The sequence below is a fragment of the Microplitis mediator genome, chromosome 7 (genome assembly GCF_029852145.1).
Source record: "Microplitis mediator isolate UGA2020A chromosome 7, iyMicMedi2.1, whole genome shotgun sequence".
Lineage (NCBI taxonomy): Eukaryota > Metazoa > Arthropoda > Insecta > Hymenoptera > Braconidae > Microplitis > Microplitis mediator.
Window position 1 is genome coordinate 10,843,720 of NC_079975.1, and position 16,607 is coordinate 10,860,326.

At 34.4% G+C, this 16,607-nt stretch overlaps 1 protein-coding gene across 2 annotated transcripts in view; it reads left to right on the forward strand.

The window, feature by feature from the left end:
- Positions 1–16,607, forward strand: part of LOC130672125 (uncharacterized) — a 21,219-nt gene extending 4,612 nt beyond the window's left edge. The window contains exons 3-5 of one of the 2 annotated variants that reach the window (XM_057476435.1): positions 8,690–9,245; positions 10,125–10,661; positions 15,840–16,607. In XM_057476435.1, coding sequence (XP_057332418.1) covers positions 8,690–9,245; positions 10,125–10,661; positions 15,840–16,343 — 1,597 coding nt within the window. In that variant the 3' untranslated portion in view covers positions 16,344–16,607. The remainder of the gene's footprint in view (positions 1–8,689; positions 9,246–10,124; positions 10,662–15,839) is intronic. The other variant, XM_057476436.1, reaches the window with a different exon arrangement.

Genomic DNA, 16,607 nt, shown 5'->3' on the forward strand with positions numbered 1-16,607 from the left:
AATAATAATAATAATAATAATAATAATAATAATAATAATAATAATATAATAATAATAATAATAATAATAATAATAATAATAATAATAATAATAATAATAATAATAATAATAATAATATAATAATAATAATAATAATAATAATAATAATAATAATAATAATAATAATAATAATAATAATAATAATAATAATAATAATAATAATAATAATAATAATAATAATAATAATAATAATAATAATAATATAATAATAATAATAATAATAATAATAATAATAATAATAATAATAATAATAATAATAATAATAATAATAATAATAATAATAATAATAATAATAATAATAATAATAATAATAATAATAAATAATAATAATAATAATAATAATAATAATAATAATAATAATAATATAATAATAATAATAATAATAATAATAATAATAAATAATAATAATAATAATAATAATAATAATAATAATAATAATAATAATAATAATAATAATAATAATAATAATAATAATAATAATAATAATAATAATAATAATAATAAATGCCCACGGTGCATGTTGTGCGGCCAGCGGAGATTTTGATTACTCCGTGGCGCACCGTGGGCTAGATAGGTCAGCCCTCCATCTACTGACCTACTAAGCGCACAACAACCTTCGCATTGGGTTAACTCCCCAATGTGAAGTAAACTGAGTTCAAGACAATCCTGAACACAGAAGTGCTCCCCACAACCGGCCCTTCTCTGATGAGGGCTACCCACTAGCTGGGCGGAGCACCGAGATTCCGAACGATGACGACCCTTGGCGAACAACGGGACCGCATTTAGGTGGACGGAGGATTACGAGCCGATCTCCTGATGTGCTATAATAACAGTGAACGGAGCGGAGAGGCTATATGGCTAGGATGCATGCTCTCTGGAGCGATATGCACCCTAATCATAGCCATTTGTCACAACAACATCTGCGTGATTATGCCTCTCATCTCCGGCGAACACGAAGATCACTGTTATCTAACAGACGGCTATCTCACCGTCTGTCTTTTCCAGCACAGCTACATCAGGGAGAGACGCCGTTCTTCCGAAGACGCCGACAATGATTTTGAAAGACGACAAGTATGTGTCTCTAAAAAGACACACTACCCAAAGACCAACTTGACACGGAAAACCACGAGCTATCCGCTTCGGATTCAGGAAAATTCTTCTCTACTCACCATCAATCAAGCTGTCTATGATGCTGCTTCCTCACTCTTACCTCCGGCAAGAAATAATACTTCTTCTCCGGAGGCTAAGATGAGAGGTCGCATTGGACAGCTTTCACTGAAGATTGATGATCTCCGGAAACATGTCTCCCGCATTCAGTGTGTTATTGAGTACGTAGTAAATGCTCGTAAAGCGTTTACGCCTAAAGTCCGCCGTATTGCGGCGGGACTACGATTTCAACATCACACACTGAATAAGGAGAATCTTCTTAACATCAAAGAAGGTTCCCTTAAACAGGTTGCGGGCTCTGGTGACTGCTAAAAAGTCACTAGAGAAAAAGCTGAAGCGGCTTACCGATAACTCTTTGTTTTCGGTTAAGTCCTTCACGCTTTCCTGACACCTAAGACATCTGTTTCTGGCGATCCCCCATCTATCGAGCGAGTAGAAGCTTTCTGGTCCGAGTTGTATGGTGATCAACCAGACGTGAATCGTGACACTCCAGCTCTCAACGACTTCGAGGCATTTTGTCGCCGCCACCGAAACGACAATGCTGATGAAGAGAGCCCTGAAGTCAGCGTGGAAGAAGTTCGTTTGGCTCTGAATAATGGTAAGAACTGGGCTGCTCCGGGTCCGGATGGCATTAACTTGTTTTGGTGGAAGAAACTTACTTCTACCCACAGCCATCTGGCCCGGATATTTACAGCGTTTATCAGAGGCAACGAACCTATTCCGTGCTGGCTTGTAGAAGGGCGAACCGTGCTCATCCCTAAGAAAGGTGACTTGTCCGATCGAAGAACTACAGGCCTATCACCTGTTTGAATGCAGTTTATAAGATTTTCACAAAAATCTTGAATAATCGCATTCTACAGGAGATTAGATCCTGTATGGCAGCAGATTTACGAACAACGTGGCAGTAAAAGAGGCTTGTCAGGTTGCAAAGAGAATCTGTTAGTAGATCGTTGTGTCATTCAAGACGCGGTCTACTATCAGCGCAACCTGTCAATGGCCTGGATTGACTACCGTAAGGCATTCGACTCAACATCTCACGAGCTCATTCTCTTTTTGCTCAAATGCCCTTGGGGTCAATCGCGATACAGTGGGATGCATACAGCGTACGATGCAACTTTGGCGAACACGGTTCCACATTTCATGTGGCAACGACAAACGTGTGACCGAAGTTGTACAGTACAAGCGAGGTGTCTTCCAGGAGATTCCCTGAGCCCGCTGCTGTTTTGCATCTCACTGCTGCCGATATCTGTTGCGCTACGCCGTACCCGTGGATACTCAGTGGGCCCACCAACTGATCGAAAATATTCGATCACCACTTACTCTACATGGATGATCTGAAGGTATATGCTCCTGATGAGGAACACCTTCAGACAGCCCTTGAATATCGTAGGGGAGTATACACGGGATGTCGGCATGGCTTTTGGGTTGGACAAGTGCGCGGTCGTTAATCTGGTGAGGGGTAAGTGCTCTGATTTGCGCGAAGATATCGAGTTAGTAGATGGGAGCGTCATTGACCATCTTGACGCCGGAGAGTCGTACAAATATCTAGGGATTGACGGGAGGTCCTATGCAGGATGTCTCGAAAATCAAAACGACTCTCTGCAGCGAGTATGGACGGAGACTCCGGAAAATCTGGTCATCAGAACTTTCCGGAAAAAACAAAGTCTCTGCAACAAACATGCTTGCTGTCCCAGTACTACTCTACTCTTTCGGTGTCCTTAAATGGACCCGAAAAGAGCTTAGAGATCTCGATATCAAGACACGCAAAGTCATGAATATCAATCGGAGCATGCACCCTAAGTCCTCAGTCACCAGATTATACCTTTCCCGGCACATCGGAGGGAGAGGTCTACAGAGCTTGGAGTGTCTACACGATCGTTTGGTTTTGGGTTTAACATACGAAGTTGTCAATTTCACTGCAGATGAGGACGACTTCCTTATGCAGATTGTTCATAGTCATGAGAATCTGCAGAAGGGAGCGTTCTTATATAAGGCAGCAAAGTACGCGGCAAAATCCCTCGGTCTCGGAAGAGTAAACCCTCTTATTGAACTCCCTAAGGAGGAATTTAAGAGTGTCGTCAGGAATGCTGAGCAGCAAAAACTGCTCAGTACACACATGGACAAGTCCATGCACAGCGTGTTCTTCAAACACGTGCGTGACCATGGCTTGTCCACCCAGCTGACGTTTTCCTTCCTTAAGTCAGCTGGCCTGATGTCCGAGACCGAAGGATATATTTTTGCCTGCCAAGATGGTGTAATCAATACCCTCGAATACCGTGCAAAAGTACTCCAGATGCAGCTACCCGACACATCGTGTAGGGTGTGTAAGCAACATCCTGAGACGCTTATGCATCTCTTGTCAGCATGTCCCGTGCTGGCAAGAGGTGCATACATCCAGCGTCATAATGCTGCTCTGCGAGTACTCTACTACCACCTTAGACATACGCACGGTATCGATAAAACACCAGTGCTGCCTTACCTGCCAGGAGATATTCCGCAAGTTGTTGAGAATGACCGTTGCCGCATTTATTGGAACGTGCCATTCGCAACAACGCGGAAAATCGACCATAATAAACCTGATATTGTGCTCTTCGATAAAACCGCTCGTGACATTTATGTCATTGAGTTTTCAGCTCCTGCTGAGTATAACATAACGGTTAAAGAAGAGCACAAACACGAGATATATCAGGATCTCCTGTTCGAAATTGGCAAACTTTACCCCGGCTACCGTGTCAAACTTGTCGTCCTCATTGTTGGCGTCCTTGGAGGGATGAAACAGTCTTTTGTATCTGCATTGGCTAGAATACCAACTTGTTCAGCGCAAGTTGAGCTTCTGGCATCGAGGATGCAAAAGGCTGTAATTCTTGGATCCCTCCGTCTACTTAGGCAACGAAACTTGGCCTGCTGCGCATGCTGATCATCTTGTTGATGATGCATCGCAGCAGTAACGATTTGGCGCTCAGCTGAGGCCCTCGGTAGAGTCGGACTACCGGGGATAACCCCCTGAGCATTTACTTAAAAAAGAAATAATAATAATAATAATAATAATAATAATAATAATAATAATAATAATAATAATAATAATAATAATAATAATAATAATAATAATAATAATAATAATAATAATACTCCAGATGCAGCTACCCGACACATCGTGTAGGGTGTGTAAGCAACATCCTGAGACGCTTATGCATCTCTTGTCAGCATGTCCTGTGCTGGCAAGAAGTGCATACATCCAGCGTCATAATGCTGCTCTGCGAGTACTCTACTACCACCTTAGACATACGCACGGTATCGATAAAACACCAGTGCTGCCTTATCTGCCAGGAGATATTCCGCAAGTTGTTGAGAATGACCGTTGCCGTATTTATTGGAACGTGCCATTCGCAACAACTCGGAAAATAGATCACAACAAACCTGATATTGTGCTCTTCGATAAAACCACTCGTGACATTTATGTCATCGAGTTCTCAGCACCTGCTGAGTATAACATAACGGTTAAAGAAGAGCACAAACACGAGATATATCAGAATCTCCTGTTTGAAATTGGCAAACTTTACCCAGGTTACCGTGTCAAACTTGTCGTCCTCATTGTTGGCGTCCTAGGAGGGATGAAACAGTCGTTTGTGTCTGCATTAGCTAGAATACCAACTTGCTCTGCGCAAGTTGAGTTTCTGGCATCGCGGATGCAAAAGGCTGTTATTCTCGGGTCCCTCCGTCTCCTAAGGCAACGAAACTTGGCCTGCTGCGCATTCTAACTATCTTGTTGATAGAGCATCGCAGCAGTAACGATTTGGCGCTCAGCTGAGGCCCTCGGTAGAGTCGGACTACCGGGGATAACCCCCTGAGCATTTAACAACAAAAACATAATAATAATAATAATAATAATAATAATAATAATAATAATAATAATAATCTTCAAATTCACTTCAACTTGTTTATCACCATGATCATTATTGTCATTACTATTATCGCTATTATTATTTATACTATCATTTTTAGTATAATCCAATTGAAATTTGCCATTAACTTCAAAGTTTGATACCCTAATTAAGAAAAATTATTTGAAATGATTCAAAACAATTTGAAATAATTCAAAAATAATTTTAATCGACTAATATATAGATATACACTTAGCATGAATTAAATGACTTTTTTTATTCAAAGTTATGATTGAGGCTCAATAATCTGAGGTTCCTAAAGATTAGAATTTTTTAGTGATTTTTGGAAGGCTGTAACGTGGTGGAAAATAATCGTATCGAGATTTTTAAAAAAGCATTTTATAGCTTGACATCTCTTGTTTGGGTGCATTTTTTTTCAAAATTTTTTAAGAGCTCCGGCGATTGCGCAAACATGAGAAATACCGCGAGACAAAAAATTTCTAAATTTTTTTGTTTTTTTCCCAAGAGCACACGGACCGTGGAAAAATTCTTTCAACTAAACCAATGCATTTGTCGTTTAGCAAATTTATTCAGCTTCAATTTGGCTTTTTTTCAACCTCGTAGGACGATTTGTCGCAGGGATATCAGACTTCAAACAAAATATGATCCTTTTGGCTTTGATCATCAATATTTCAGGTACCAATGATCGCACAGTAAATTGAAAGCCGGCGTTGAAAACTTGAATAAATTCCCAACAAGACCCTCTCATGGTTTTTGAAAAAAAAAAAATTTTTTTTATTTTTAACATCCATTAGAAGTAAGTACAACAAAATGACTTTTTTTTGGTTTTTCAGTAAATCAACCGCTACTCTGCAAATATCGATAAAAAAAATAATGTTGCCAGTAACTTTTTTAGCTTAATGTACCCCCAAGAACCCTGTAAATTTTCGAATTGATCTATCAAACCGTTTTTTGGGAATCATCGATCAAAGTTTTGCTAAACAATTAAAGGAACAAGTTTTGTTCCTTTAATTGTGTAATCATAACCAAAATGAAAAAATAATTTTTTTTCGACTTTTCTCAAATTTTTGCGTTGGTTACTCAGCAAATGCAAGGAAATGACAAAAAAAAAAAAATTTCCAAAAAATGTCAAAAAAAATCAGAGAAAAATAAATTGAAACTTTTTGTTTTGTGTTCAAAATCCTTTTTTGCCGGATTTGATCAAATTGAACGGAATATAGTGCCGGATAGCTCAACTGGTAGAGCACTCGGCGCGATACCGAATTGGTCTGGGTTCGATTCCCAGTTCGGGCTATCTATATTTTTCTTAATTTATCTATAAATTGTCTTATTGAGAAGGTTTGCATATTTAGGTTTCCACTATATAAAATCCATTTCAGTAGTTACTGGAGCATTTACCCTATCAAAAAATTTCCATCAGATGTTCATCTTTTAACATCCGTGGAAGCTATTCTGGCTATTTTAAAATAATGTCAATGTCTGTTTATCCGTGTATGTATTGGCAGGGTGCAGAGTATAGTGTAGAGACAACCGAATCGACTGCAGCGTATGCAGTGGACAAAATACGCGTTAAATCATTCTTACGATGTGAATAAATAAATGAAAAACGTGGTGAAAAATGGTAATTAATGGTTGTTGTGTAGTTAATTGCAAAAATACAGGCAGAATTAGTAACTGTAAATTTTATACATTACCAACTGCTAGTTGGAAATTAGCAAGAAAAAAAAAAAAGGATAAATGCAATGAAGAGAAAAAAATAAATGAATATGTAACCTAAATTTCCAGTGTGTTTTCAAAAACTGATGTGCTATGTTATGTGAGATAAAAAATAATTCAATTTGCATCAATTTCTAATGAAATATATTGATTGTCAGGTTGAAATAATATAAAATATAAAATATAAAATTACAAAATCTAAATATAAAATAAATTATTTTAGCACAAAAAACTGTTGCCGCCAATTGTTACGCATGAAACTTCGTAATCACGACAACTCTCGATAGACACAATTAATTGGCCTAATTTTTTTTTTATTATCTTTGTGTTTTTTTTATCACAAAATCCCTTATGAAAATCACTATCTAAATCCTTTTAGTTGAATTGTAATTAAGTTTGGAAAATCCAAAAGTGCACGACTCATAATGCTCATTTATTATGAAATAATAAAAAAATGGCGGGAAGCACGAATAAATTAAAAATATATACAACTTTCTTCCATTAAAATTTGTTGTTTTTTTTTTTTTAATTATATTAATATTTTTTTGTAATTATAAAAAAACCTACTCAAAATGTCTCTATTAATAACAATAAAAATCTATGTAAATAAAAAAAAAATAAAAAAAATTGAATTGAAAAAATTCAGGCTTATCAATCAGCAAAAAAAAACAGCTGTACTAGGACGGTAATGCGCAAGCGCCCCTGTTGGAATAATTGTACGTATAATGTATAGATATAAAAAAAGCCATTTTTTTTCAAAAATTTATAACTTTTTTTTGGTTGGGTGAAAAAATTTGAAAAAATTGTGAGAAATGTTTTTTATGGGGTAGAAAACGAGAAAAAATTTTCAGCCAAATCTAAAGGGGTCATGTTCAAAAGTGGTGGATTTGGCGTAGAATGCCCCATATAGATATAGTTATACAGTCTTTTTTATTCTTTTATTAATTGTAATTAAACGACACTGAGTTACCTAGCCATTCGCAATAGGGGACCTACAATTCTTTCAAAGAATTTAAAAAAATTAATTTGATTCAATTACTGCATTTTTTCGCAAGTTACAATGTATACGGGTTTCATACTTGACGGACAGGAAATTTTTTTAAACTATTTTGATGTTTTTTCCGTTTTTATTGAATTAAATAAATTTTTGAAAAGTATGGAATTAATGTCCATTAAATTATCTTCAAAATAGTATGCAAAATATCTTAATTCCGTGAACTAACAAGGGTATAATAATTGAAATATATGCCGAAGTGAGGCGAAAAAAATTTTTCGATCGTAAAGCACACTCTGATGCTTCGCATCATGAGTCGTGCAAAACGTAAATTGATTATTCACGAAAAATTTAGCTGCCATTTCTATTTTTGTTATTATTATTTTTTTTTATTTTCTCTCCATCAACTATTAGTAGCAGCACTAACGTAACTGTATAGGTGTAAAATAAAAAGGAGCAAAATAAAAGACAAAAATGCGGGATGAATAAAAAAAAAATATCAATAAAAAATACTCAACTGACAATAAGAAATAAAAATTCAAAATAAAACGAAGATAAATTGCCATTTTAAATAAAACTAATGATCAAAAATAAAATAAGCGATTGAGGTGTGTACTTTTGGATTTTCCATTTTATTTGACTTACTGTCATTTCCAAAAGGATGCACTTATTTAGTTGTCAGTGATAACTTATCACTATTGAATTGTATAATTAATCAAGAACAATAGTTTTATTTCAATTAATCTATATTTAATAAGTATTATTATAAAGGGATCAAGTTATAGACTGAAACAACTGATGAAATTTAAGATGTATAACGATAACTAAATTTTTTACTATGTTAATAGTAAAAATATTGATTTTTCCGCAGATTTATGGGTGTTTGTGTACACGAGGGTCAGCTACATGCATTAACAGAATACATTAACAATGGCAGCTTAGAGCAGCTTATCATGGCTAGGCATAAACCATTAAGTCACTTAACAAAGATGAACCTTGCCAAAGACATAGCGCGAGGAATGTCATATCTTCATAGTCGAGGGATTTTTCATCGTGATTTGACTTCAAAGAACGTCTTAATTAAACGTCTTGAGATAACTGAAGCACTTATGGCAGTAGTTGGTGATTTCGGACTTGCAGCCAAAATTCCGGATCCTAGTTCAGGATATCGATTAAGTACAGTTGGAAGTCCTTACTGGATGTCTCCAGAATGTTTAAAAGGACAGTGGTATGATCACCGATCAGATATTTTTTCTTTCGGTATAGTAATATGTGAATTAATTGGACGTGTACCTGCTGATCCTGATGTTCTTCCGCGCTCAGATAATTTTGGCCTTGATTATCTTGCTGTAGCAGAAATTTGCGCCCCAGAAGATCCACCACCTGCATTTTTACAACTTGCCTTCGATTGTTGCACCGTGAGTAATGTAATAATATTAGATTTTTATGTATATAAATATCTTTCAAATATTCAAGTATGACGGATCAAATTATGTAAATTTTATTGAGGTGTTTCACTCTGTTAATTTATTAGTATAAGCCTTAGATAGATTGTGAGTTGGACGAATTTGAAACGTTCTGAAATTTTGAGTTGTTTATAAGATTTAAATTAAAAATTATAAAATTGCTATCCACAAAAAAAATTTGTTTATAAAATAGAATATTGTACAACTAATGCGGTAAGTTGTCGATTGCCCACGAAAGCAAAGTTGAGCGCACGAACGAAGTGAGTGCGCTCATTTGCTCTTGTGGGTAATCGGCAACACCGCACGAATTGAATATACTTTTTTTATTATTAATGCGATATGAGTACTATTCTAGTGCTCGCTATTTTGTTCGCCAAGTAGCTTTTTGCTGATTCAACTGTTGCCGCGACATTATTGTGGATTATACGATAATTTACTTGTCGTACGCAGATAATCGTATAACGCAGACAAACTTCGTGGAAACAGTTGAATGGGCAAACAGCTATTTGGCGAACAAAAGAGCGAGCACTAAAATAGTACTCATATCGCATTAATAATAAAAAAAGTACATTCAATTCGTGCGGTGTTGCCGATTACCCACAAGAGCAAATGAGCGCACTCACTTCGTTCGTGCGCTCAACTTTGCTTTCGTGGGCAATCGACAACTTACCGCATTAGTTGTACAATATACTATTTTATCTTTATTTATATCGGTTCAAATAGCCCCTCAAAATTTCAAAACGATTCAAATTTGTTCAGTTTCCCATGTAATTAAATCCTTATTTGACTGCACTATTATCGTTGAATGATACTTCTATCGATTTTTTTTTCTATTTTCAGTATGAGCCGAAATCTAGGCCAACGTTCCCAGAAATTGTTACCATATTAGATAATTTAATAAGAAATTATGATAAACAATCAAGAATTAGTCGTTTGATACAGCGATGTGGAGGAACAGCGTTATTAACTACAATCGATGACAGCGTCAGAGAAGGTAGAAATTTTCAACGTAAAACGGCTAGACAAAGAAGTCGCTCAGCGGACGCTAGAAGCTGCGATAATGCAACGCCTTCAGATAAAGCTCGGTGTCATTCAGCTAGGCGAGTCGCCGAACTTGCTAGTCGAAGGGATCCTCATTATCGACCTATGACAGCAAATCCTTTTCAAGCATTAAGTGGAATTAAAAAGATTCTAGGTGATCTTTTTTCTAGTTGCCTTGAACTTCCGTCTCTTGAAGATATTAGACCCAGTATTTTAGATAGTGTTGATTCTAAATTTAAACTAGCACGAAATGACGATATTGTGAAAGTTTTGGAACGAAAGAAACCAAAGTCAGAGCCAAGTAGTCCAACCGCTAGAAAAAAATGGGAGAAAAAGGTAAGATAGTGTAAAAACACGTGTGTTTTTATTTAAAATCGACTTAATTTGTATTTTTTATAGTTCTATGCATAGCAGTTAAAAGTATTTAGTTTGAGAAACAATTAGTCTAGAATGTTCTGGAAACTGTAAAACATTTTGTAAAATTCTAAAATATACGTAAGACTTAAATCACACGTAAATGATCGGAACAATCTGATTGGGGAATATTCTACAGCGATAAGAATTAACTTCAAGTGATATACGACATTCAAATATTTTCGAACTAATCAGAACGTTTTCGAAGTTTTTAGAACAGTCCCGAAAATTTAACCTTTCAGCGCTCTTACTATGAGATTGTGGCTCACACTCATATGTTATCTAAATTTTCTCTAAAACTTTAAATGTAATGAGTGCTTGATATTTTTTTTATGTATAAAAAATTATATGCTTTTTCAAATTACAACAGTATTATATAATTATTCTAGTACAATATTTTAAAAAATAATTTTTATTGTTGCTCTCTGAGATTTTTTCTCATCACTACAGTAACATATAGTGTAAACATTTAGGAATCGAGTATGGTCGGCTCGATTTAGATGTTTTTGTGAACAGTTTATTCATGGACAAGGTGTATATAAACAGCTGTCATTCTAACCTTAATTTCAATTTATCTATCAGTGTGTAAATATTTAGAATAAAGTGGATCTCCGCACGTGCACGTTTGCGCAGTATATGTAAGAACTCGTCTCATTACGAGAGCAATGATAGTGGTGGGTTTTACGAGAGTGCTGAAGGGTTAATGGGTAGTAGGGATGGCTTCTGATACTATATAAAACGTGTGTCCTTGATTAGAAAGAAAATGATGTAAAACATACATACAATGTAAAAAAAAATTCCTGACGTCAAACCAAATTCGTTCGGCTCAAATACTGTATACTTGAATACAGCCAAATGCGTGAAGCGATCGAGTCAACCGTCCTTTACGTTTGACAATATTCTTTGCTCCAAGTGAGAGTTTCTCGAGTGAAGATATCGAGTCGTTTGAATTAACTGTAGTTTTTGATATAACTGAATAAGTTTTTTTCATAAAAAGAAGATAGTATACTGCATAGTTAGAATACTATGCCGAAGGCCCGTGTATGTGGCCCGGAGATATGTGCTGAAATCATTGCGCTCGCCGGATAAATACTATCTGAGTGCCCTATTATGCATTATATTTTATTCAACCTTTGCCTGACTTACGCGATTAATGACAATTTGCAAAGGAAAGTATGTGGTTGTTTAGCGACACGGTACACCCAGGTAATTACAACAAATCATCAACTCTAAAATTCAGAATTCATATTTGATTGATTCAAAATTCACTCGGATGTTTTAATTATTACATTAAATATTTGTTAATAAAAAAAACACAACAACAACCACGCGGTACAGTACTCTACATTTGATGAATTGAAGTAACCATATTTAGTTTACTAGCCGTTCAGCATACATTGTGACAAAAAAATCTAAGTCGCTCAACGAGTTCTTATGATGTTTAATAGATGGAGTTCAGTCGAAAATTTTGAGACGCGTTGTGAAATTTCATTATAACACTTACTTTTTGCAACGCCGGTGAAAAACGAGGAAATTACTTTGACTTCACTCAACTTCTTTGTAGCGGTCGATAAACAGCCGTTTAGGGTTCGCAACGGAGACGTCATAATGCGCGTAAATTAGGTCCACGTTGAATAAAGAGAAATTAGTTCATTGATCCTGATGACACAATAATGATTCTCGTTCCATATAAATACATTTAAAATTTCACTCAAAGTAAATTGTAAAGTGCTTGATGGCATGGATTTTCACTTAAGTCAAAATTTTAGTGAAGCAAATTGTTAAAAAATTTTCTGAAGCTCATCAATTTTAATTCTTCTAATTTTTATGAATAGATTAAATTAATGAAAAAAAAACTATTTACTGATATAAAATTGAAATTAAAAGGCATTTGGTCGAATTTTTTAAAAAATATTTCATTTACAAAATTAATAAAATCCTTATATCTCGTGAACGAAGAATTTGAGCCACTTAACTAAGAGGACTGTTTTTGTAGAGAATAAAATTTCCTAAAAAATCGTCATCTGCATTTTTACTGTAAATTTCATTATTTGGTCAATATCAACTAAAAACCCGAATGATTATTAAAAAAGTGCTTTTCAGTACCAATACAGAAAAAGCAATTGAAGTTTGAGTAAAATTACTGAAAAGACTTTTAAAGAGTACTGAATTACCTACAAAATGCCGCAAACAGCGACTCAATATCTTCAAATGCGGCTGTATCATAGAGAATTGAAAAAAAAATCTTAACTTTCCCTACAGTAGGACCTCGTTATAAGACTATTAGTTTCTCTCTCAAGCTAAACGATACCTGGTTTATAAAAAAGACAGAACAATAGTCTTATAACGAGGTCCGACTGTATTTTAAATGGGAAAATTTCAAAATCAAATGTAAAGTACGTGAAATTAGAATTAAGAGCTGAAACTTCTAGAAAATTTTGTTTTTTAATGACTACAACAATATTTTGAAGCGGGACTGAAAAAAAATAGCCATTCCAAACGGACCACCCTAATACATATATATATATATATATATTAGGGTGCTTCATTTTAGAGCAACATTTTTTTTTATCAAGTCCCACCTGAAAATCTTGTAGTTGGTAGAAAACAAAAATTTTGAGCCGCATGGCAGCTCTTAATTCCGATTTTAACCCATTGCTAATCCATTTTTTATTTTTCCCATTTAAATAACATTGAAAAATAATTTTATATTACTTTTTCCTTCCGCTCACCGTGTTAAAAATTTTTTTTTGCATTTTGACATATGGGCTTTTGTAGAGGACTAAATTTGCTACAAAAAAAGTCCTTTAAGTCGAGTCCGTAACTCGATTAGATTTCTACACAAATCGCTTCTTAGATTAAATTTTCGTAAGAATAACACTAAATCTCATCTAGCGCCCAAATTATTGATGATAGATACAAAAAGTAAACAACAATTTTGTAGGAAATTTTAAGCCCTACAATTTTTTTAATAAAACGATTTGTCGTAACTCTCAAAGTTTAGTAACTACAGCCTCTTAAAATATAAAATCGAGGAAAAATTTAGTTTTTACGTCTCCAAACACTGATTTAATAGATCTACGTGAAAAAGTCGAACCCAGAATTTGTATGTCATCGGACTTACTGAAACCGGACGGCAGTAAAATTTTTTAAACCAGTAAATCTAAGTACTGGTTTTGTAGGTCTCATATATTAAAGAAACTTTTTTTAAACTATCCAAGTAACTTGATTATTTATGTAAGGTCTCAAATTCATGCACAACTTATGTAGAATCAGTATTTATATCACAATTTTTCGGTTCGAATTTTCACGGAGATCTATTGTAGTAGTTTATCTATCGAGTGCGAACGTCTTAGACTCGATTGTACTAGATAAATACATTAGTTTTTGTGACAAATATTTGGAATTTATTACATTTAGTGCCTATAAATGGCAGATTATAAATCCGCGTTTATTTATTTGGTAAGATTGTTTTGAGTATTTGTTGAAAATTAGAGAGAAGTCGGTAAGTGGACGAATTGAAATGATGATAAATTTTGTCACAAGATGGCTCGTTAAGTTACTTCGATATTTTTTGGTCGTTTGCTATCGCACATGTAACCAAAAAATATTTTTTGATCCGATGATGACGTCACTATTAGAACGATTAGGTATCTTCTTTACCAGCTGTATCTTATCTAATATTTTTAGCTGCCGGCTATAGGCGCTAAATGTCGTAGATTTCTGGTGTCTGTCACAAAAAATTAGTTTTTGGAGACGTAAAAACTAACTTTTTCCGTGATTTTATATTTTAAGAGGCTCTAGTAACTTAACTTTGAGAGTTAGCCCTGATTAAAAACTCCGATTGAAACCAATTAATTCCGATTGAAAGTCTATCGGATTTCAATCGGAACCAATCGGATTCAATCGGAGTCAATCGGATTCAATCGGAAATCAGCGGTTTCAATCGGAGTTTTTAATCAGGGAGGATAAATTGTTTGATTACAAAAATTGTAAGGCATAAAATTTCCTACAAAATTGTTCTTTACATTTTTTATTCATTATCAATAATTTGGCCGTTAGATGAGATTTAGTGTTATTTTTACGAAATTTTAATCCAAGAAGCGATTTGTGTAGAAATCTAATCGAGTTACGGACTCGACTCAAAGGACCTTTTTTGTAGCAAATTTAGTCCTCTACAAAAGCCCATAAGTCAAAATGCAAAAAAAAAACTTTCATTCGGTGAGCGGAAGGAAAAAGTTATATAAAATTATTTTTCAATTTTATTTAAATGGGAAAAATAAAAAATGGATTAGCAACGGGTTAAAATCGGAATTAAGAGCTGCCATGCGGCTCAAAATTTTTGTTTTTCCACTGACTACAAGATTTTCAGGTGGGACTTAATAAAAAAAAATGTTGCTCTAAAATGAAGCACCCTAATATATATATATTAGGGTGATTCATTTCCGCAAAAGTTTTTTTTAAGTGCTCAAGTAAAATTTCAATCTACATCGAAAAGAAAAAAAATGTTCACCAAATATGAGCTCTTGATTCCAACGCTAAGTACTTGTCATTTGATTTCAAAGATTTCCCATTTAAAATACACGTAAAGTAAATTACTTTTTTTTTAACTTTCTAATACTCAGCTGCGTTTCATGATATCAAAGCGGTTTTGGTGGCAAATTGTAGGGCATTTGGTGTTCTTCAAAAGTGCCCATAGTTACTTAGCTGTAATTCCAGCTGTTTCACTTGTGTCTGTTGCGGAACTCATTTTTCCTATGAAATTGAACTTTATTGGCTTGCGGAACGTAATCCAATGAAAGTACACTAAAAATGTTAATAGAAATTTTATTCCCTTCAAAAAAAGTCCTATGAGTCAAGTCGCTAAAGTCCATAGTTTCCGAGTTATAGTCATTTTCATAATTTGAAAAATATAATGTAAAAAAAAAAATTATAATTGACATTAAAATTAAAGGTTCACATTTGGTGGAATTTTTTTTTTATATGTAGAATAAGATTCCAGCAATTGAGCGAAAAAATAAAGTTGCTCCAAATGCACCACCCTAATATATACATACATATATATATATATCTATATATAAAGATTGTTATTATTTATAGGTTATTGCAAAAATTGGTGCCGCAAGCTTCTTCGCTCATCCACTCTTCAGGGAAAGCTGGGAACTTCGGAGACGTGGAAGCTGTGAATCTGGATTCTGGAGTTGTGTTGGTGAAGATTTAAGCCCAGAACCACCTAATCGTCGGCAAACGTCTACATTGAGTAGTTCAGCAGCTAGTAGTTTGTTTCTGTTGGATGATCATAGAACGAGTTCCATATTTACAGACTCTTCCGAGGATATTGCAAGTCTTGGTGGTGGAGATTCATCTTATTGGGAAGAGAAATTGAGCTCTTCTAGTAAGACTATTTCAAAAATTGTTGAGTACTTCGAGAGAAAACAAGCTACCGCTAGTAGAAATATTCGAGAAGCCACTCCAAATAGAACTGTGTTGTTGAAAACAAATCTTGAAGGCAATATGCCACTATGCAGCATCTCTGCAGCCCAACGACTAGTTATTTGTGATGGTGCTGTGAAAAGTAAACTACCCCTTTTTGATAAAAAATGACAAGTATTTTTCTGTGAAGAATATGAGTGTTCTTAAATAATTAAAAATTTTGTACTTGTACAAATTAATGTACATTAGTGAATATGTAATGTAGACATTTTATACTCTGCCCGATCATAGCACTGATACGATTCTTAAGTGATATATGGATTTATGTTTTGTTTTTAATTATTTAATGGAAATCGTCATGGTTATTTGTTTCTATTCTTTATTCAACTTAACTGTTTTAAAACAAAATATTTAAATAAATATATGATATGACTA